Source organism: Polypterus senegalus, chromosome 18 (genome assembly GCF_016835505.1).
Source record: "Polypterus senegalus isolate Bchr_013 chromosome 18, ASM1683550v1, whole genome shotgun sequence".
NCBI lineage: Eukaryota > Metazoa > Chordata > Cladistia > Polypteriformes > Polypteridae > Polypterus > Polypterus senegalus.
The window spans coordinates 46,170,056-46,194,556 of record NC_053171.1 but is presented as its reverse complement, the minus strand read 5'-3'; the positions used below and the strand labels follow the sequence as shown (position 1 = coordinate 46,194,556).

General features: G+C 38.0%; 1 protein-coding gene across 4 annotated transcripts in view; it reads right to left on the bottom strand.

Annotated features, from left to right (window-relative positions):
* Positions 1-21,596, bottom strand: part of snapc1b (small nuclear RNA activating complex, polypeptide 1b) — a 29,356-nt gene extending 7,760 nt beyond the window's left edge. Inside the window, exons 1-7 of one of the 4 annotated variants that reach the window (XM_039741662.1) lie at positions 21,246-21,596; positions 20,041-20,229; positions 17,188-17,347; positions 11,278-11,418; positions 9,940-10,044; positions 3,868-4,026; positions 1-40 (exon numbers count right to left, since the gene is read on the bottom strand). The exon at positions 1-40 is cut by the window's left edge and continues 38 nt beyond it. In XM_039741662.1, the coding sequence (XP_039597596.1) occupies positions 1-40; positions 3,868-4,026; positions 9,940-10,044; positions 11,278-11,418; positions 17,188-17,347; positions 20,041-20,174 (739 nt within the window). In that variant the 5' untranslated portion in view covers positions 20,175-20,229; positions 21,246-21,596. Of the gene's footprint in view, positions 41-3,867; positions 4,027-9,939; positions 10,045-11,277; positions 11,419-17,187; positions 17,348-20,040; positions 20,230-21,161 lie in introns of all 4 variants that reach the window. The other 3 variants (XM_039741660.1, XM_039741661.1, XM_039741659.1) reach the window with 3 other exon arrangements.
* Positions 21,597-24,501: the final 2,905 nt, after the last annotated feature.

Sequence of the window (24,501 nt, the reverse complement as noted above, 5' to 3'; positions counted from 1 at the left end):
CTTCTAGTTTTCCTCTGGGTCTCTTTTCTGTTGATTTTTTCTATTGGAAAGCAAAATTATTAAACTTCTATTAGTTCAGAAAATAGCTTTTAACTTGGACAGGGTTATAATGTTAAGAAGTTTAAGTAATCTGCCAGAACAAGAACTTCTTATCCCTGCACAATTTAAAGGAAGGAGCAAGATGGTGACTGGGGACTGTCTTAGTGAAGCTGTTACACAAGATATTTTTGCAAAAATACTGCTAATGGACATTTTCCATATGGTAGAATATGGCACAGCAGAAGGAAACTAAACCAGTCCCTTCTTAATACTATAAATATAAAGACTGGACAATAAAACAGTATACAACAAACACTCAAGTAAATTTTCAAATACACTGTTTAATAAACAACAAATAACCACTAATCTATACATGTATTGATCAGCCTGTCCTTTACTTACACAGTTGCTGGTTAAAGTGACTTTAGATTGCAAAACATGCCCACAGCAATACAAATCAAATAGGTTATTATAAACAATAAAATAAAAAACTTAAACTTTCACTTTCATTAAATGGTATAGCATATTATATTATGTTATTGTAGGCTGCCTTCTGTCAAGGGTCGAAGTGGCAGTTTCCTGTATTTCACGAGTTACTGCAAAAATATTTTTTCATACCTACAACAGTATCTTGGATAAACAGGTATTCAAAATGGGGAAAAGGGTATACACAAAAAAAAAAAAAAACCCTGGTTAAGATAATCTTAGTATAGAATAACATGTGGTTCAGCCTTTATTTAACATAAGCTCTAAAACAGAAACAGACTCAACAACAGTGCATAAACTACAGGCTGCACTTAACTTCAAAAAGTCATTAAAATGTCTAGTTATTGATAATTATTTGTATGCATATGTTCACATTTATTGACATATGTGCATAACACAATGACACTCTTACTTGCATATCCATCACAACCACATGGATATAATGGGTCTTTAATTGGGACGGATTTGTCAGGCGCACAGAGGAAGCAATTAGATGTTACAATGTCTCATTCCAACTTTCCTCTACTACCATTAGACATTAATCTTGCACAAGAACAACAAATCCTCTGTAGACTCCACTTGCAGCCCCACATTTTCCATTCCTAAGGTTTTCTATCTAAAAGCTTCCTGGAAAAGTACAATGACACTAACTATGGAGAAAGGCCATGACTGTGGTATCAACGAAATTCACATTTTCAAATAACTTTTTTGCCAACATCAAAGTAAATAAAACAAAGTTTCCCCAGTACCTAAAATTTTCTTTGTGTGTCTGTTTGCTATTTTACTCTTGTCAAGTTCCCTTTGCCATCATTCATAAAATGTAGTATAAATACAAACTGACTTACAAAATTATTATCTAAATGAAAAATTAAAATCCTGCCTGCTTTAACTTAAAAAAGTAAAACAGGTGATACTACATGAAAAGGACAGTGAGAAGATATCGCAGATGAATTCGCTGCCTAGTGAATATAATCTTAGTATTCTAGATTGATTATGTTTAATTTTTGAAAATGCCCTTTTTATAGGGTATGGACAAATTAATGACATCTCAGATTCAAATACAGTGCATCCGGAAAGTATTCACAGCGCATCACTTTTTCCACATTTTGTTACGTTACAGCCTTATTCCAAAATTAATTAAATTCATTTTTTCCTCAGAATTCTACACACAACACCCCATAATGACAACGTGAAAAAAGTTTACTTGAGGTTTTTGCAAATTTATTTAAAATAAATAAATATATATATACAACTATCCTTGGCCAGTTTCGCCCATTCCTCTTTACAGCACCTCTCATGCTCCATCAGGTTGGATGGGAAGCGTCGGTGCACAGCCATTTTAAGATCTCTCCAGAGATGTTCAATCTGATTCAAGTCTGGGCGACTCAAGTACATTCACAGAGTTGTCCTGAAGCCACTCCTTTGATATCTTTGCTGTGTGCTTAGGGTCGTTGTCCTGCTGAAAGATGAACCGTCGCCCCAGTCTGAGGTCATGAGCGCTCTGGAGCAGGTTTTCATCCAGAATGTCTCTGTACATTGCTGCAGTCATCTTTCCCTTTATCCTGACTAGTCTCCCAGTTCCTGCCATTGAAAAACATCCCCACAGCATGATGCTGCCACCACCATACTTCACTGTAGGGATGGTATTGGCCTGGTGATGAGCGGCACCTGGTTTCCTCCAAACGTGACGCCTGGCATTCACACCAATCTTTGTCTCATCAGACCAGAGAATTTTGTTTCTCATGGTCTGAGAGTCCTTCAGGTGCCTTTTGGCAAACTCCAGGCGGGCTGCCATGTGCTTTTTACTAAGGAGTGGCTTCCGTCTGGCCACTCTGCCATACAGGCCTCATTGGTGGATTGCTGCAGAGATGGTTGTCCTCCTGGAAGGCTCTCCTCTCTCCACAGAGGACCTTTGGAGCTCTGACAGAGTGACCATCGGGTTCTTGGTCACCTCCCTGACTAAGGCCCTTCTCCCCCGATCACTCAGTTTAGATGGCCGGCCAGCTCTTGGAAGAGTCCTGGTGGTTTCGAACTTCTTCCACTTATGGATGATGGAGGCCACTGTGTTCATTGGGACCTTCGAAACAGCAGAAATTTTTCTGTAACCTTCCCCAGATCTGTGCCTCGAGACAATCCTGTCTTGGAGGTCTACAGACAATTCCTTTGACTTCATGCTTGGTTTGTGCTCTGACATGAACTGTCAACTGTGGGACCTTCTATAGACAGGTGTGTGCCTTTCCAAATCATGTCCAATCAACTGAATTTACCACAGGTGGACTCCAATTAAGCTGCAGAAACATCTCAAGGATGATCAGGGGAAACAGGATGCACCTGAGCTCAATTTGGAGCTTCATAGCAAAGGCTGTGAATACTTATGTACATGTGCTTTCTCAATTTTTTTATTTTTAATAAATTTGCAAAAATCTCAAGTACACTTTTTTCATGTTGTTATTATGGGGTGTTGTGTGTAGAATTCTGAGGAAAAAAATTAATTTAATCCATTTTGGGATAAGGCTGTAACATAACAAAATGTGGAAAAAGTGATACGCTGTGAATACTTTCCGGATACACTGTAAGTATGGTAAATGCACACTGGAGAGTTGTAGCTACAAAATACAGCTTCTGAATATCCTTAGGTGCCCACTGCTAGACAACAGCTATTAAAATAGGCTAACAAAAATTGCACTATGCAATGATACTAAAAATAAGTTTCAGTATAGCTCCTTCCTGAATAGATTTAAGGTTTTGAGAAAGGCTACAATGGAGTCAGTCATTCTCCAACCCGCTAAATCCTAACACAGGGTCACGGGGGTCTACTGGAGCCAATCCCAGCCAGCACAGGGTGCAAGGCAGGAGCAACCCCGGGCAGGGCACCAGCCCACCACCGGGCAGGCACACACACACCCCAAGCACACACTATGGACAATTTAGGATCATCAATGCACCTAACCTGCATGTCTTTGGACTGTGGGAGGAAACCAGAGCACCTGGAGGAAACCCACGCAGACACGAGGAGAACATGTAAGCTCCACGCAGGGAGGATCCAGGTCTCCTAACTGTGAGGCAGCAGCACTACCACTGCACCACCGGCTACACTGGAGCGATAAAAGAAATTCAGACTATTAAGTTATGTGACAAGTAGAGAGATGGGTAAACCAGAATGGCCAAGCATGTTAAATATCAAAATTTCAGCTCCAACAATGGGCTAGACACAAGTCATCGATACAGGACTGACAGATGATGGGAAAAAATATACAGATTTAATAGCAAATACTGCTGCTGCTGTTCTTATCATTAAAAGATATCAATTTGAAGCATGGGCTACATATATAATCATATCACCTTCTGTTCATCTAGCCATCTGTTGAATGAGGAAACAGTATTCTGAAGCTCCTGGGGAAAATCTTCAGTGAGGAGACGGAGGATTCTGTCAGGCTGCGTTTTATCTCTAGAGATGGCACATTTCATCTTCTGGTAATGCTCATGTACATTAAGAATTTCCTAAGGAAAAACAAATCACATACACTTTCAAGTTTTAATGTATATATCAATACAGAAGACACTGGTTTATTTCTGCAAATGATATACTGGACAATGCTTGGTTGCCAAAAAGTGAAATTAAAATTGTGTCTAACATTATGTATGGTGGTTGTTTTTTTGTTCTTAAACTGAGATAAGTGCTTTGCCATAAACAACACAGACAAGACAATCAACACTAGAATTAGTTGCAGCCCTAGTGATCAACTGATGATTATTTTGGTAGTCAACTAATCATTCAATTCTTTTTCGATTAGTCACGATTATTTCATGCCTGACTATTTTGATGCCTGCGACCTGTGGTTGCACATCCTGTTCTGAACTCCAGTGCATGTCTTACCTCATCTGCTCATGTCTGTCCACCTGTGAATGTCACCCTGATGTCTCTGCATTAACATGATTAAAATTAATAATAATCAAATTAAAATAATCAGTGAAACATATGAATTTGAAAATAATCAGCATCACAATAAAAAAGAAATAAATTAAACAATACAAACTAAAGTGCACATAGTCTTTAAACAAAAAAAAGTGCATTTAAAATTAACCAAAAATGGCCACTGGTTTGTCTTAAAGTCTGCTGGCAGGACACTGTCATATATCAGCTGTTTGTGCATGTTGCAATAAACTAAAAACTCAATCAAAACCAATAATGGTACATTTATATACTGAGTGGTATCTTATTTTAAAAAAATCAAAAGTTTAAATGTTGTCAGCTCTCTTTCATTAGTAAAATATGCGATTTGCACATGTATTTGCCAAGGCTAGCACTGCATCACATCTGCTTTTATGAAAAATCCCACCCGTGTCATGCCATACACAGTGAAAGACTCATTACGATTAAACAGTTGAGTTTAAGAACTTTCAATGATGTATAGTTCTCTCTGATAGGTCACTTGTACTACAAGTCACAGCCGTGCGCAAAAGTCAGGAAATATTACTTGTGTGACAGCTCATCTTTATGCAACTTTATGCATTGTTACACACAAGCTTCTGTGAGACTGGATGCAAGTTGTTTGGTTGATGTGGAATAAGACTTGAAGTTTGTACCAGGGAAATGTTGTCATCTTCCAAACAAAAAATAAAAACCATATGGTGGAAGACAACCTAGAAAAAGTTACAGGATTCTACTGATACAGAATATGAAGACCCTAAGCCAGAGTTTTGACTGTGAGAACGACTTGTTTGCTAACAGAATCAATGCTATTCTCGATTTGAGAGTACTGCTTAGCACAACAGTGACACAGCATGGGTTCAATAATCATATCCCAGATGTTATCATATTCCAGACATGAATGCTAAAAGAAAAACCAAAAGAAGTCACACTGCACCTGCAACAGGAGGCAGGAGAAGATCTGTGAATTGCAGCACAAAATATCCAATCTATTGTACAAATTGTACAAAATGTAAGGTTTTGCTGTGTCTAGTGGTAAACAGAATTTGTTTCAATGACTGGCATGAAAAACAGTTTTGAAAATAAATGTCCAGATAAGTACATAATTATATCAGCATACTTAAATTGTTTACTTGCTGCCTCAGACTGATACATACAATAATTTGTGTTTTTCTTTGTGTGTGCATTTTTTTCTCAAAAAAAATTATATATATATATATATATATATATATATATATATATATATATATATAATTATATATATATTATAGTATATATTATACAACATCAGTTTTATGCAACAATTCAATGTAATTAATACAAGTCTGAATAATTACTTTCTTTACTAACCTCATTGACAAAAAATATGTTATAAAAGTAAGCTAACAGTCTCTTTTTGGGGATGGGAATTATATATATATATATATATATATATATATATATATATATGCCAACTGCAGTACTTGTTTTGAGAAATTGTTTAGGTGAAATAGACTATATACTTCCAAAAAGGGACAAAATGGTTCCAAAAAGTATAACTTTCCAATGCTATGGGATATGACATTTAAACCTAGTACAATGATAACTGATAGACTGGGGCACAAAAGGAAATTAACTCCAAGATTTTGCATTATAATATGTCTTGGTTAAGTACTGTAAAATCCAGTTTTTTGGGGAAAATCCCTAAAGCACAAATTTCTTTGTGCTTTATTTAATTTATATTGGTGTAAACATGGGTTTTAAATCATATAAATACTTTAAAACAATGTGGAATGTTGTACTAACTACTTTTCAGCCATTTGCATCTCCTTTATTACATAAGCAGAACAGTAGGAAACAGAGATGGGGGACTCGAGTCACATGACTTGACTCGAGTCAGACTCGAGTCACAATTTTCAGGACTTGAGACTTGCTTGATTGAAGTAAGAAAATGACTTGACTTGACTTTGACTTGAGAGTAAGAGACTTGACACTTGACTTAAAGTGGAAGACTCGACAATGACTTGAACTTTTAAATATAACCCTTAACGCTGCACAACTCTTAACGTTACCAAGAAGAAGAAGAAGAAGAACGCTGCACAACTCAAACCGCGCCAAACATGGCAGACAATAGTTGAGCTCCTCATATAGTCACGTTTGGCTATGAGGACTTTGAACTAGACCGTACTAACAAAAAAAGATTTGCCAGATGCAGAGAATGCAACGCGAGAGTATCAGACACGACAACCACAACATCAAATTTCATCCGCACTTCAAAAACCACAAGGAAAGGTAAGGAAGTCGAATTCTTTATAGTCAATTTAATAAAACGATTATTAATTAATTAAATTAATCTTTTCTGTTTGTCATAATTTGGCCTTGGTTGCATGTTTTTTTATCAGAAATGTGATGATCATCTCATAAATAAAACGCTATAACGCTACCAGTGGCGTAGCCACATTTTGATGTTGAGTGCAACTTGAAATGAAAGGGCTTCTCGATATTACATGTAAACTATAATGTCTATATTAAATGTGCGCATTTTCAAGCGTTTGTATGGACTGACTGCGTGTGGTTAGTTGAATGGCAGCTCGTGTAACGTTATACTGCATGAAAATCTAAGATTAAAGCGTCGGTGCAATCACTTCTCCTTCAATAACTCGTTCAAAACGTTTTGGTCATACAGACAAGAATAATTTCATCGTTCGAATCGGTTACGTTAAGTGTCTATAATTTTTGTGTGTACACTCACAACAACAACAAAATGTGTGCTGTATAACAATGAAACCAGTTCAAATAGAAAACAAATATATCAGATTATATATTATGTATGAAACGTGTATATTGCGCATCCACCGCAGAGATGACGATTAAGATTCATAATTTCATCACTGGGCTACATTAACATACATTATATTTATATTCTGCTGAAATGAAAAAGATCCATTCATTTTAATTAACGAGATTCATCACTAACGTTAGGTTAAAAAGAGTGGATAAATCCCCTACTGTGCCTTATAATGGACAGCATAAGTATTAAAGCATCCTATATAAAACATTTCCTCGATCATTAAGAAATTGTTTTTTTGAGGAAAACATTTCAGGATTTCTCTCTATATAATGGATATGTATGGCACCCTGAAGTTTGAATTTCCAAAATGCAGTTTAAATGCAGCTTCAGAAGACTCTAAACCAGTGATGGCGAACCATTTAGAAACCAAGTGCCCAAACTGCAATCCAAAACCCACTTATTTATTGCAAAGTGCCAACATGGCAATTTAACCTGAATACCACCTAAAATTGAACACCAGCATAACCAAGGAGCTGGTGGTGGATTTTAGGAGGCCCAGGCCCCTCATGGACCCCGTGATCATCACAGGTGAGTGTGTGCAGAGGGTACAGACCTATAAATACCTGGGAGTACAGCTGGATGGTAAATTGGACTGGACTGCCAATATTAATGCTCTGTCTGTCTATCTATCTATCTACGGAGCTTTTAGTTTAGAAAAGCAACTCATACATTAACATCTTTTGTCTTAAAAGAAAAACATAATAACAGAGCTTTCAATGATACAAACAACTTTTTGTTGAAAGGTTAAAGTTTGCATTCGGTATGCTTTTGAGCAATTAATGTGCTTTTTGCTGTTGTATGCATGCTGATAATTTGTCTAACCTTGGCTCATACTTTGTAAGTTTGAGAGCAACACATGCAGCACTCAGGTCATCTGTTAGTCTGTTTCTGGTGTCAGATTTGATTTAATTCAAAGCTGTAAACAGCTGCGCACAAGCATTTGATGTTCCAAACAAAGTAAGGAAAGCAATCTTAAGTGCCTTCATTGACTTAAGATTATTTGGCAGAGAATTCCACACTTTAAGGATTTCATTTTCATAACCAACTGTGCTGTCCTTTGTCATCCCTTCGATCCTCTCAAGTGTTTCACGCAGGTCTTCCCTATTAAGCTCAGCCCCAAAGCTTCCATTATATATTACGGGGTCGTGGATCAGGTGTGGCGATTAACAACTCCCGGCAATAATTACAGATGCGGACGACTCCTCACCTGTGCGCTTAAGCGAGGACTGCCCGCATCACAAAGCTCCCGGAAACCGCTCCGGCCACTCTACCATAACCCCCTTTAAGCCGCGAGTGCGGCAATTATCTGTTAAAACTGGCCTTTTCAATTTTGAGCTGTGGACCCGCTATACCACATCCCCTCCAACCCCACCACGGGAATCACAGACTCAAAAGGCTGCAGTCCGTGCCGCACCCTCAAGCAGCATGTGTGCCGCCCGCCTTACCCCAGACAGGAGAGGAAGGAAGCGCTCCCATTGGGCTGCTGGGCAGAGGCGGGTGATGTGAAAAAGTCCTCCGGCGCGCGTGAAGAGGGGGAGCAGCCCGGCCCCGCATTCCTCTGGCTTTATAGTAACGAACTCTGTGCTCGGGCGACAGCATGCGGGCCCACTGAGAGGGCTCTGAGTGCCCCCTTTGGCACGCGTGCCATAGGTTCGCCACCACTGCTCTAAACGATTCCAGCCGAGGAGGAGGAGTCTTATCTAGCGAAACAATCGGTTATTTTCTAAACAAATGGACAATTTATATACTTTTTAACCTCAAACGCTGGTCTTGTGTTGTCTCTGCACAGTCTGTGTGATTCGGGTAAATACAGTCTTAGATTGCAGCAAAAGTGCAGACACAGTGTTTACACAGTTAACATGTATAGAAGCTCAAATGCCCTTTACAAAAAAAGGTAAAAACAGCATTGCAGGATGTTTTTGAGATTAAAGATATAAAAGAGATTGTTGTTTTTTTGACATCTATTAACTGTATTTACCCGAATCACACAGACTGCACAGAGAGGAGACAAGACCAGCATTTGAGGCTAAAAAGTATATAAATTGTCAATTTGTTTGGAAAATAACCAATCATTTCAGGCATTCTGAAGCTTCATTTAAACTGCATTTTGGAAGTTCAAACTTCGGGGCGCCATACATATCCATTATATATAGACAGAAATCCTGAAATGTTTTCCTCAAAACAAAAAAAAAACAAACAATTTCTTTATGACTGAGGAAAGAAAGACATGAACATATTGGATGACAAGGGGGTGAGTACATTATCTGTACATTGTTGTTGTCAAAGTAAACTAATCCTTTCAGATTGAATTGCATTGCTGTATACATTTTAGACTGGATTTCTTAGTTTTAAACATTTTGTGAAAGCAACACAATTTTAATTTTCAGATATTAATGTAGCACAGATATGCACATAATTTAAATATAGCAATGCAAATAGGATACATAATATATGTATATAAGTTCATCTTTTCTGTAAAAAAAGATAAATAAGGTCAGATTGACAGCTAAGTAGCAATCATAAAAATATGGTAATGCAAAGTATCACTCAATATCCTTTTGATAAATAAGTTAAAGCAAGTTCTTCACAAATAACAAAATAAAGGAATAACTCATACAGTTACCTGGTAACCTTATATTTCCATAGCACTTACCTCTAAGCTATCTTCTGTGACAAGTGAGTTTATTTTCCATGTCCTCTCTCGGAAGTCCTCACACACTGCATGCTTGTTTACTTTCTGCTTTGTTCTGTAGTACAACTACGTATCAGATAACACAAAAAAGTCTGTGTCAAGGATAAGTCTCAACACAAAACATACATAAAAGACTAGTTTATAATAATGAAGACAACTTTGCAAGTGTTGTCAAAATGCCACCTTGCTAGAACAAATCCTTACATATTTGTTTACATTCCTATTTAATCCAATTTAGGGTTTCTTTGGGCTGCAGCCTATCATAGAAACATTGAGACAGGGTGCCAGTCCATTACAGACCACAAACACATACAGCCACACACGCAAACAATGTCCAGGTACAGCACAGGCCAAAAGTTTGGACACACCTCCTCATTCAATGCGTTTTCTTTATTTTCATGACCATTTACAGCACTCCATCACTCTCCTTCTTGGTCAAATAGCCCTTACACAGCCTGGAGGTGTGTTTGGGGTCATTGTCCTGTTGAAAAATAAATGATCGTCCAACTAACCTGACTTCTGCACAACACAACTGCTGGTCCCAACCCCACTGAAAAAGCAAGAAATTCCACTAAATAACCCTGATAAGGCACACCAGTGAAGTGAAAACCATTTCAGGTGACTACCTGTTGAAGCTCATCGAGAGAATGCCAAGAGTGTGCAAAGCAGTAATCAGAGCAAAGGGTGGCTATTTTGAAGAAACTAGAATATAAAACATGTTTTCAGTTATTTCACCTTTTTTTAAGTACATAACTCCACATGTGTTCAATTCATAGTTTTGATGCCTTCAGTGAGAATCTACCAATGTAAATGGTCATGAAAATAAAGAAAACACATTGAATGAGGAGGTGTGTCCAAACCTTTGGCCTGTACTGTATACAATACAAAACACAGAATATATGGTGTGTGAAGTAGCAGGAGGAACAACTGCGTAACAATTCAATGTAATTAATACAAGTCTGAATAATTACTTTCTTTACTAACCTCATTGACAAAAAATATGTTATAAAGTAAGCCAACAGTCTCTTTTTGAAAAATAAGTAAAAAAAGTGTAAAACATCTAAACCCACAAAAAAGCATTTTAACACTAAATTCAGTGAATTGATTTTATATTATTAATAATATAAATGCAGTGATTAAACTACATATAAAAATATCATGTCCCTTTTTTCAGTAACATGCTTAAAATTTAAGACAGAAAACGGATAGAAGTGTATTAAGTCATCTTTGTGGAAGTTTCAGGTCCAGGGGATGTGGTACCTGATATTTCTCAAAATCACACACACAAAATAAACATACAAGCCTAGGCATCGCAGTGAAATAAAATGCTTTGGCAGAAAACATCTTCTTCAGAATGTAAGCGGTGTCATAGTGCTGTGCATTAACAATATCATGTTGGAACTTCACCACTTCTTCCCAGTCTTTGAGGGCAATGCGAATCTGAAAGAAAAAACACATATATACAACAATGAGATAATTCCATAAGCTGTGAAATTAAAAAATATTATACAAAGCAGACATCTAAACAAGATATCACTACTATTTTAAATAATTAACTTCTACTTATCACTATTTAGCAGTGTTAAGTGGGTTACTTCATGTTGGTTACAAATACTGCATTATTATTATATACCTTCTTTTCTTTAATAATTGTATTTTTCTTAGATTTTTTTTCAAAGACTTTTTATATATGGGCAGCATGGTGGTGCATTGGTAGCGCTGCTGCCTCGCAGTTAGGAGACCCGGGTTCGCTTCCCTGGTCCTCCCTGCGTGGAGTTTACATGTTCTCCCCGTGTCTGCAGGTTAGGTGCATTGGCGATCCTAAATTGTTCCTAGTGTGGGTGTGTGTGTTGCATGTGCGTGCCCTGTGGTGGGCTGGCGCCCTGCCTGGGGTTTGTTTCCTGCCTTGCGTCCTGTGTTGGCTGGGATTGGCTCAAGCAGACGCCCATGACCCTGTAGTTAGGATATAGCAGGTTGGATGATGGATGGATGGACTTTTTATATAAGAACTATAAAATTGCAAGGGGTTTTAACTAGGGAGTGCCCACATTTTCAAAACATGAACAATTTGTTATAATCTTGAAAGTAGACAAAAGAATACTTCATTATATTTCAACATACAACAGCAGGATTATTTTTCAATGTCAAACAGCTACTCTGTTACTTTTTTTTTTTTAACACCTTACCATGAATGAATATTGCATTTGGCTGTTGATTTGTGACTCCATCTTTATTTTCTGAGCTATGTTCCTTCTCTCTGAAGAACTTTACTTGAATTACAGGATATAATCAATTTCAACTTTTAAATTGCATTAAACACATAAGGTGAAACAAAGGTTTGTTTTTGAAACTTCAAGAGATGTGGACCAGCTGTCAGGTATATGCACTAAGAGTACTGTGGTGAGACAGCTCTTGTATTTAGGAAGGTTTCTTTCTACAAGCAACATATTTGATCTAGCTATGCACTCTTAAATCGTAGATATGGCTAATAAAATAAGAATGTTTTACTATTTTTTATGAATTAAATCTACAAATGTTGTTCTTTAGAACATGGTTGGTACAATTTGTTCATTTCTTCAAGTGGCAGAGTGTTAGACATTGATACCCCATAGTTTCAGGTAGTTGGGTTTGATTCCCATTAAACTGAACTTTACACAGTTTTCAGTCCACTCCCACATACTCCTGAAAAAGCTCATTCAGTTTCTGCATACTTTTACTTACTCCCACAAAAAGCTTCTTCCCATTTCCAACCGTATTTCTTCTTCGTTAAAAGTCATATTAACCGAGGACATTAACTAAATGGATTCTTAAAAACAAAAGTACAGTCTACAAGAGAAAAAAAAGAATATTCCAAACAGAAATTGCTACTATGCATTGGTTTTTACACACTGCTATGCATACATAGCACAGTGTCTTAAAGAAGCTATTAGGGGGAAAACAAAAAACTGCCACGGTGTCAGAGACGTGTGCATGCTACCAGTTCCTTGTTTTCTGACTGCATGTACCTTTATAATAAAACAAAATTGATCTGAATATTGCAATAGTTTATTTACAAGAAAGAATTTTATCAAAGTTGTAGGTTAGTTGGCAACTCTAGAATTGTCTCCAGCTCCCCACAGCAATGAAAGGTTCAAAAATCGGACAAACTGATGAATACACAAATATCTTCAATAACTAGGGTCACATACTTTCAATCATTCCCCTACAAACTGACCTGTTAATTTGAGCCACAGTAGATAATTACAATAATCGCATGCACGTTGGTATACAAAACAATTTGATAAGTGTAGGAACCACATTACCATTTTAGGTTTTGGTTACCGAATCTAACTATATAATTTAAATCAAACAAACAAATTAATGCTAATGAACTTTTTTTACATTTCTAAGCAAGAGTCTCTTCTGTGGATGGAAAGTGTTCATGTAGTGACTGCTTAGACTCTCTACTTCACAGTATAAACAGATAAAACATTATACAGTCTCTAGTATTTAAAATGTATTGAGGTAATAATTGTAAAGAAAAAACTGAGATAATGAAGAGAAAGGTATATCCAAACTATCATGAATACAAGATTTAAATTAATATGCATATAAAACTTGTGGTGGATTAACAGGTTGAATGAACGACTGCACATGTTCAATGAGCACTTTAAAATCTGCATTATAAAAATATTACAGAAAAATGTAAGATCACAAAAAAAAAAACTGTAGAAATGCATGTAGACCATAATGGCTCAATTTATAAATGACTAGCTGAAGACATCTTATGTGAAAATAAATAAAAGAGAGCACACTCCAATCACAACAGGCAACAGACGTTTTATAAGCAAAGTGCAAAATAAGAATAAAACATCACATGTTTAATTCAAATTATGTTTCAAAGGTTTAGTTAGAAGTTAATGAAACAGATTGTCATGTAATAAAGAATGGATGTCTACAGTCTTTAAAAAGAAATACATTAAAATACATGCAACTTGCATCAATTGATACATCATGATCATCATTGTCTGTGACTTTGACGGAATATAAAGATTAACTATGGGCTAAATACGTTAAATCTGATTTGAGAAACCATTGTAAAGTCAGGATTAATACTAATAACTAGTTCAAAGTGTCACTACTTCAAGTGCAATCACGGGTACACAAAATAGAAAGACAACAGAAAAGACTTCATTTGCCACTGATGATAATAAACAGGGCAGCACGGTGGCGCAGTAGTAGCGCTGCTGCCTCGCAGTAAGGAGACCTGGGTTCGCTTCCCTGCGTGGAGTTTGCATGTTCTCCCCATGACTGTGTGGGTTTCCTCTGGGTACTCCAGTTTCCTCCCAAAGTGCAAAGACATGCAGATTAGGTGTGTGTGTGTGTGTGTGTGCCCTGCGGTGGGCTGGCGCCCTGCCCGGGGTTTGTTTCCTGCCTGGCGCCATGTGTTGGCTGGGATTGGCTCCAGCAGACCCCTTGTAATTAGGATATAGCAGGTTGGATAATGGATGGATAGATGATAATAAACAAGACAATTAAAAAATATATATTACCAACCTCACCGGTAAGTTTAACAAAAGTATCCTTGGCTAAGTTACATTAGAAGGTGTGTCGATGCTTCACATGGTATTATGCTAAATTTTGCAGAAAAGAGTTCAATTATGGACATTCAGAGATGGACATGAATATTCTTTGCCCAACTATCCAATAAAACTTCAATAGATAGGAACAGCCCTGTATAAAAATCCAAGATATTTTAATAATTCGGGGATTAATTAGTGATTTCTAGTAGAACAGTGATAAATACCAGACAGTGCTTTTTAAAATGACTTCTACATCTGCATTACAACAAAGAACTAAATACTTTGTGGAGCTAGTACTGTGGACAAGATTCTTGGTATTATTTCTTAAAAACTATTTCACCAGTATTCTAAAAATTAATAAAAAATGTGTGAACACAAGTAAATGTACAACGCAAAATGTACAAATCTGGGTATAGAAACGGAAACAATAAATTTTATTTTCTGACAGTCTAAAAGTTCCTTAAAAGGTAACACCTTAGTATCTGACTTTATATGTTATCTGTGTGCAGTAGTGACCCTATCCCTTTAAATATATTATCCATAGTGATGTGTGATTCAACTTGATTAATGAGTTGATGCAAACAGGAGGGTGTGGCATGGAGAAGCCATGTCTTGTGCAGAGTTTTGCTAGGCAGCTACAGCAGTAGTGTAAGTAGGTAAGTGAGTGACTGAGTAAAGGCCTGTAATTTTATCCGATCAAGAGGTGAACAACTGCTACTGAATCTATTTGAGCGTCAGAGCATTAACAAGCACTCGACACAGAAAGAGGCACACCTGTGTGTACAATGAATTAGTCAGTACATTTGTTATTTTTAAAAAACACATTTCAGACTGAACAGAATATGCAAACACAATATACCAAAATCTAACAAAACTATTTGAATTAATTAATTATATTTGCTGCTGGAGATCCACAAAGGGAGAAAATGAATCACGTATCATAAAGTAGTTTTTATTCCTGAGCTTTCAACCCCTTCATCAGAGGACAATGCTTAGACTTACAAGAATCAAAGGCAATATATAGCAATAAATTGCGTGGAGGGGTGTGGTGACGGGTGGCGGCGAAGTCTGTTGATGGCGTTCTCATTTGATAACCAGGATTCAGCCAGCTCTCTGGCACTTTTAGTATTGGCTTTAAATTTTACTTGTACATTGTCCCAATTAAATGCATGTCCTGTTGATTTAGTGTGCGTATAGATCAATGATAGCGAGTCCTTTCTTCTGACGGCGTTGCGATTCTTTGTGAAGTTTGTCCAATGTATACCGCTGGGCAAGAACTGCATGGAATGCTATAAACTGCGTTTCGTGTTTCTGCTGTCTATTTCTTGTTTTTAGCATTAAAGAGGACCGTGCGCAGATTGTTCATGGGTTTGTGTGCTATTCTGACACCTGACTTGGCCAGGATGCGTGCTGCACCTTCAGACACGTTGTGGTGATAAGGGAGTGAGTGCCAGGCGGGGTGGGGGTTCTGATTCAAGTCGATTGTTTGCCGAGTTTTTTGCCGTTTTCTGTGTAGGCTTCGATTAATGAATGTTTTTGAGTATCCGTTTGAAGTGAAAAGATGGAAGAGATAGCGTCTCTATTTCATTTTTGTTTCCTTTGTATTACAATGGGTGTGGACTCTTCTGAATAGAGTTTTAAACACAGCTCCGTTTATAAGATACCGGGTGGTTGCTGGCGAAGTGTAATATCTTGTCTGCGTAGCATTCTTTACGGTATACACTTGTGGTCAGGGTGGCGTCATTGTTTCTTTCGATGCAGATGTCCAGGAAGCTGATGTGTCGCTTAATTTCTTTCTCCATTGGGAATTAGATTGCAGGGAGTATTGAGTTGATGTGGTTGTAGAATTCATTCAGCTGATCATTTTCTATTATGACGAATGTGTCGTCGATGTAGCGTATCCAAATTTTGGATGTGCACTGAGATAGCGCCACGTTTTCAAATCGCTGCATTACCAGTTCTGCTAGAAATCCTGATAATTATATCTAGATATGGATTTTTAACCATACTGCCCACACCTATTGACTGTTGTACTCATGTTTTTGGACATGCTTTTTATAGGGATACCAAAAATAAGAAACATTTTAAACAACTTTAAGTCACAAATTAAACTGTTTTCATACCTGCTGATACGCATACATAAAGTACATATCAGCATTTAAAGTAAGATAACTTCAGCTTCCTCTGCTATTATAACTGCCACTTTCTGAGTTCACCCAGTAATCATTACCACTACCAGCTAACTCAGATGACAAGTTTCTGTTAGAAAGTACCAAATATATTGCTAGCTATTTATTTACAATTAAACCAGTTTGCTACACAGGTAACACAAAAATTACAAAATAATCTAAGGACCACTGAAACCATGTTATTGCTGTAAACAGATTATGGCCTTAAAGATCTGTCAAAAATGTTAAGATTAATAATTAAAACTAATTAATGTAGGAACAGAAATGTTATGAATATAAATGTAAAAACCTATGTACTCCCACTCAAGATTGCAAGGAAAATTTTATTAATTTACTTAGCCACCTGTATAAATTTCCATTGTTCTGAGCCAATGGTCATGCAGTGTCTCAGAAAGCTGTTATGGTAAAGATGACCTACTTAGGACAGTATAAAACAAAGATTTTGATCCACTCCATACCTTTTCCTTTGGGTCACAGAGTTGAGAGTGATAAAGTCCATACAATAAATATAATCCACCAACTCTGATTTGAAAACTGTAAGGCGGAAAGAAGTAATAGGTGCCAATTGAAAGCACTTCTTTGGTAAAGCTTCGCATCTCAGTTGGATGCATTTTTCCACTAAAAAAATCAATAAGAAATAAAACAATTACATTTTTCAAAATAATTCTTTCAAGGAGCACAGAGGGAAAAGGTAGCCATATCACAAAAGCTTCCTTTACATTGCACACTCATTTATGACTGTCATTTACCATTCCACCATTCCTTACCCGTTTACAAAGAACGCAGTTTGAGGATAACCAATACTAGGGCAACATCCAAATTTGTCCAAGGATTACACTGGCAACTAACACCATCAGAAAATACACAAGACACCTGGGAGAGAAATGACTTCTAGAGTTCCACAAATTATTAGAACATTTCAAACACGGTGATAAAATTGAAAAAGGCTCTCTTGAAAGCAGAAGTTCAATCTTTACTTAAAGAAAAATTGCAAGGATTTACTAAAGCATTACAATCTAAAAGCACTTAAACTTTAAAAAATTGTATGTTATAAAATGAATTAGATAGCAAATCGTCTAAACTCGGCTACAGCCTTGTAGAGCTACTAATTCCATCACCAAAGACTGCATCTTTCCTGGTTTCTTGACATCACCCGTCTTTTACTTTGCTAAAGTGTTGTTACACAAAGGTCAGTTTATATTCATTCAGCCTTGTGGTTCCTCTCACCTGAAGCGATGCCCAGTCCATTTGTCTCGAACAGTAATAATGCTCAAATTACACTGGCATCCAAACACTTTTCTTTTGAATTTGCGTTAAGTATTTTGTTTTCTGCTGAACTCTGCACTGTGTCAGCTCATCAGTTCTCATTGTCATATTTGGCCCTACGTGCACGGAGTTCATTGTTACTATTTAAAGGCTCTGGCTAGTGTTAATTTCTTATGTATTTACCAGTGTTATGTTGTTGCTTTACATTTTTTTTTGTAACAAGCCTTGTGAAGGGGCATTCTGTGAAAGATGCTGAACAAATTGCTGGATAAAAATCAGTAAAAACTAAGAAATCCTAACTGAAGCTATTTTCTTTATACAACTTTTGAAGGCTTACAATTTCTCATACAACTCTATCCATAACAAAGACCAAAAGGTTATTGAAGACATTCTGCAGATTACCTTTACAAGTATAAGTTTTAAAGAAATATTATGTATATGTTTTAATAAAAGTTTTTAAAAAACACACGTTGCAACTTTTGATTCCTTTGGCAAAATTTGTGATATTGTGGGGGAAAAATGGAAGCAATTCAAGTCCAAATCATGCATGAAATTAGCTTTCCTAAAATAAGTTACAACATTGCGAAAGTATTGTTTAATAAATGCATTAATTAGCCTTGTTTTAATTAGTTACTTACAAGCAAGACAGTGTTGGAATATGGCTGGTGCAAAAAGGGAAAACATATAATTAAATCACCAAACTTAAATAAGTACTATGAATTAGGTGGCTAGGATTGGCTGCATGGCCTGTTCATCAAAATTATTCTAATATTTTAATTTTAACTATATTTTTTTCCCCCAAATTATCTGGCACTACTTGAACCACACATAAACCTCCACCCATCCATTTCCTATACAGGTTTTTACTAAATGAAAATTGCTGGGCATAAGCGTAGACTGACAGCATTCTGTGCAAGGCAGAAACCAGGCCTGCAACCTTATTTATTAAGTGTCTCAGTGTAGGCATACAGTGTTAACTCGCTCAAACTTCTTAGAGTTGTGCAAATTTGTTACTACTCTTAGCAAAAAGATGCAAAAGCATTTATTAATTTTCCAAATTTAGGAAACTACTCCAGACTTCACCAATATTTAGGAATGCTTGTGAGGTAATTTCCCAGATTTATATATCTCATGTGGAATGGTGCAGAAATAATGTTAAAGCAAACTGCATTCATGCAAACTGGCACACAAAGATTACTACCTGAAGTGCGGATGAGCATGCATATGTCAATTGCAAGCAATATCACAGTACTAGCACAAAAGTGGTCATGAATGCAAACTGTATTGTATGGCCAATGCCGGATGGGTGATTGACAATAAGAGATCGCTCTGCGTTCCATGAACCCTTGGAACATTTCCTTCAGGATGAGGTTGTCAGGGCATTGGATAAAGCCTCTTTGAAGATAATGGGGGAATCATGGAGAGAGGCAAAGCACGTGACTATGGAAGACAATCTGGAGGAGTTCAAAAATGAAAGCAACTTCAGTAACAGAGCAGGAACAGCTACAACTAGTTTACTTTACAAGCCATTTATCATGACCAGGACAGTGGGAAGGTGATCACCCTGAAAGTCTGGTGGTTCATAATTCATTGTTAAAATAAAGCCCTTTATCAGGGTTAACTCTTATTTTTGGGGGGGTGTCTTGGGGTGTTTCCATCTCATTGTTCACTGTAATATTACTCATTATGTTGTGAAGTGGCAACAATTATACACAGCTTATTGCAATATCCTAACTTACACTTTCCTACTTTTTCCTGATTATTATTATAGTAATCAGCATTAGTATCAGAAAACCACCATAAGTAATCATGATGCCATTCATTCTCAAAAGTGGCCACCTACTCCTTGCCGAGGCTGAGGCTGAGGCTGAGACTGAGATTAGGGCACTTTGTAAATTCTCCTCATGTTCTAATCTGAGATAAAAATTCTTATCCTAAACAGATTTTTTTCTGCACTTCCTACAAGTAATTCTAAGACACTTGATAAATAAGGGCATGGGACAGGATAATATACATAATCATTAAAGATTTGAAAATAAACCTACTAGAATATAGTGGAAAACTTCATGTCTCTCCAGATGGCTGAAAATTCTTCATATCGTACCGATTCCGTTTGCTGGAATCTGCTAAGCAAGGTTTTGCAGTCATTCTTCAAGGCATGTTCTAGGTTTACGTCCATGTTTGTTTTATTTTACTTTTTACTTCATGGCCAAACTCACAGATTCAAAAATTATCTGGAAATTAAACATAAATTGCATTAGATATTTGAGAAAAAGATGACATAAGGCTTCACTTTGTGAAGTCTTACAATTGCACCTTTTTTTTTTTTATAAAGCCTCAAAAGACCGGAGATCTTGTACTTGTATAAGCTCCAAAATAGCATAAAAAAGGTTCAGGTCTGAGTAAACAACCTACACATATTATCCATCCATTATTTGAACCTGCTTTTCACTATACCTTGTCACAAGAAGCTGAAAGCCTATCTGAGAAATATCAAGCAGAATGAAGAAATCAGCCATATACTTAACGTCAGTCAGCCATCACAGGGCACAGTCATTCAATTTAACTCAGTGACAATAAGAAACATTCACATGGACATTTCCTACTACCGAACTAACAGTTACTCCTTACAATAAAAGATTTCGGGTGCGCTAAATTATGCTGATTTAATAGAACTATACCATAGAAGCTTTTTTGAGTACCACTTGAGCACAAATAACTGAAGTACATTTATTATGATTAAGAACATAACGGATACGTATTTTTGTATAGACTGCATTACTGTAATGTGGACTCAACGTGAACTGAATTACATTTACGGGACATAATTCATGTTTACCATGGGCACAATGCGATTTTCCGAACAAGATGCTATACTAAAATTATGAAAAGCAAACGACTCTGGACGTATTAAACACTTGTAAACACCTCCTTTCACAGCAGCTTACTAAAGCGAGTTTCTACATTTCATCTTTTGCAGCGTTAGCTTAATTTATTTTAAAACATCAAGCCCGGGAAAATCCGTTTTATTAGCATTATACTGTGTACCTCCTTGTTAATTTCTAAATGCTACACTCAATGCTGTGTTGGTAGTTGTATACATACAACTCATACATGCATGCATTTTGGAGCTTCTTCGGTCAACAAACCCTACTACACTCATTACCTTGTACGTTTATTTATTTTCTGGCAGCTTCAACAAATACGTATTCTCCAAACGTAAAGCAAATTTTCTGTATCTTGTACCTGCCTGATTTAAAAGAAGTGTTATTCATCCCGTAAAACTACTTGAGATATTTCCAAGCAACAACCTAGCAGGAAACCTCCAGAGATTCCGCTCCACTGAAGAGATTGTCGCTTTATATTATACGTCATGTGATACGCCAGCTTGCACCGTGGTCACGATCGGGTATTGGGGGAGAGGGTTATCTGACTCATCTCAAGTCAACCAAGTGACAAAAACCTACAATCCAACTGGCTAACTGGCCAGCAGAGCTACCGAATCCCTGGGCTACGAAAGTCACCGTCCATCGCGTTCAAAAAGGTTTGTGGTGCAGATCGGGCTGGCGTAGATCGGACAGCGGCGTGAGACGCGTTTTACGTAATTCCTTCGTCACTTCCGATAAACAACAGTAAACAACAGAAAATTGTCAACGCCCATTTCTGTTCAGCCTGAAATTCAGCAGAATAAAAGTCCCCGGTTTTTAAGGCGTTCACTTCAATATCGAGGCAAGTAACATGTGACGGATTTAGTGTATTATTGATCTTCTTCTTTCGGCAGCTCCCGTTAGGGGATGCCACAGCGGATCATCTTCCATATTTTTCTGTCCTCTGCATCTTGTTCTGTTACACCCATCCCCTGCATGTCCTCTCTCACCACATCCAAACCTTCGCTTAGGCCTTCCTCTTTTCCTCTTCCCTGACAGCTCTATCCTTAGCATCCTTCTCCCATTATACCCAGCATCTCTCCTCTGCACATGTCCAAACCAACGCAATCTCGCCTCTCTGACTTTGTCTCCCAACAGTCCAACTTGAGCTGACCCTCTAATGTCCTCATTTCTAATCCTATCCATCCTTGTCACACCCAATGAAACTTTTAGCATCTTTAACTCTGACACCTCCAGCTCTGTCTCCTGCATTCTGGTCAGTGCCACCGACTCCAATCCATATAACATGGCTGGTCTCACTACCGTCCTGTAGACCTTCCCTTTCACTCTTGCTGATACCCGTCTGTCACAGATTACTCCTGACACTCTTCTCCACCCATTCCACCCTGCTAGCACTCTCTTCTTCACCTCTCTTCCACAATCCCCATTACTCTGTACTGTTGATCCCAAGTATTTAAACTCATCCACCTTCGCCAACTCTGCTCCCTGCATCCTCACCATTCCACTGACCTCCCTCTCATTTACACACATGTATTCTGTCTTGTTCCTACTGACCTTCATTCCTCTCCTCTCTAGAGCGTATCTCCACCTCTCCCCGGTCTCCTCAACCTGCTCCCTATCGCTACAGATAACAATGTCCTCAGCAAACATCATAGTCCACGGGGACTCCTGTTAACCTGTCCATCACCACTGCAAATAAGAAAGGGCCCAGAGCCGATCCCTGATGTGATCCCACCTCCACATTGAATGCATCTGTCGCTCCTACCGCAGACCTCAACACTGTCACACTTCCCTCGTACATATCCTGTACAACTGTTACGTACTTCTCTGCCACTCCCGACTTCCTCATACAATACCACAACTCCTCTCGAGGCACCCTGTCATATGCTTTCTCCAGGTCCAAAAATACGCAATGCAACTCCTTCTGGCCTTCTCTAAACTTCTCCATCAACATCCTCAGAGCAAACATTGCATCTGTGGTGCTCTTTCTTGGCATGAAACCATACTGCTGCTCACTAATCGTCACCTCACTTCTTAAATGAGCTTCCACTACTCTTTCCCATAACTTCATGTTGTGGCTCATCAATTTTATTCCCCTGTAGTTACTACAGTCCTGCACATCCCCCTTGTTCTTAAATATTGGCACCAGTACACTTCTTCTCCACTCCTCAGACATCCTCTCACTTTCCAAGATTCCATTAAGCAATCTGGTTAAAAACTCCACTGCCATCTCTCCTAAACACCTCCATGCTTCCATAGGTATGTCATCTGGACCAATGACCTCTCCATTTTTTATCCTCTTCATAGCTGTCCTTACTTCCTCCTTGCTAATCCATTGCACTTCCTGATTCACTATCTCCACATCATCCAACCTCTTCTCTCTCTTTCTCTTCATTCATCAGTGTCTCAAAGTACTCTTTTCATGTGCTCAACACACTCTCCTTGTTTGTGAGTACATTTTCATCTTTATCCTTTATCACCCTAACTTGCAGCACATCTTTCCCAGCTCTGTCCCTCTGTCTAGCCAATTGGTACAGGTCCTTTTCTCCCTCCTTAATGTCCAACCTCTCATACAACTCATCATACGTCTTTTCTTTAGCCTTCGCTACCTCTCTCTTCACCTTGCGCCTTATCTCCTTGTACTCTTGTCTACTTTCTGCATCTATCTGACTATCCCACTTATTCTTTGCCATCTTCTTCCTCTGTATACTCTCCTGTATTTCCTCATCTCACCACCAGGGATCCTTTTCCTCCTTCCTCTTTCCAGATGTCACTCCAACCACCCTTCTTGCTGTCACCCTTACTACATCTGCTGTAGTTTCCCAACTGTCTGGTAACTCTTCACTGCCACCCAGTGCCTGTCTCACCACCTCCCTAAACTCAACCTTGCAGTCTTCTTTTTTCAGCTCTGCCCTCACTCTCTTCCTCTTCTTGATCTCCAACATCATCTTACAGACCACCATCTTATGCTGCTTAACTACACTTTCCCCTGCCACCACGTCTTTGCAGTCTTCAATCTCCTTCACATCAACTCTTCTGCATAGCATGTAATCTATCTGTGTGCAACTTCCTCCACTCTTCGACGTAACCTTATGTTCCTCCCTCTTCTTAAAATATGTATTCCCCACAGCCATGTCCATCCTTTTGGCAAAATCCACTGAACTCTGACCTTCTTCATTCCTCTCCTTGACACCATACCTACCCATCACCTCCTCGTCTCCACTGTTCCCTTCACCAACATGTCCATTGAAATCCACTTCAATCGCCACTTTCTGCCCCTTGGGTACACTGTTCATCACTTCATCCAACTGCAAAAATCTTCTTTCTCACCCATTGCACACCCAACTTGCGGTGCATATGCACTAACAACATTCATCATCACACCTCCAATTTCCAGCTTCATAATCATTACTCTGCCTGACACTCTTTTCACCTCTAAAACACTCTTGACATACTTTTCCTTCAGAATAACTTCTCCTCCCATCCACACCATGATAGAACAATTTGAATCCACCTGGCCTTATTCCCCTTCTATTTAGTCTCTTGTACGCACAATATATCAACCTTCCTTTTCTCCATCATATCTGCTAACTCTCTCCTCATACTAATACTGCCAAC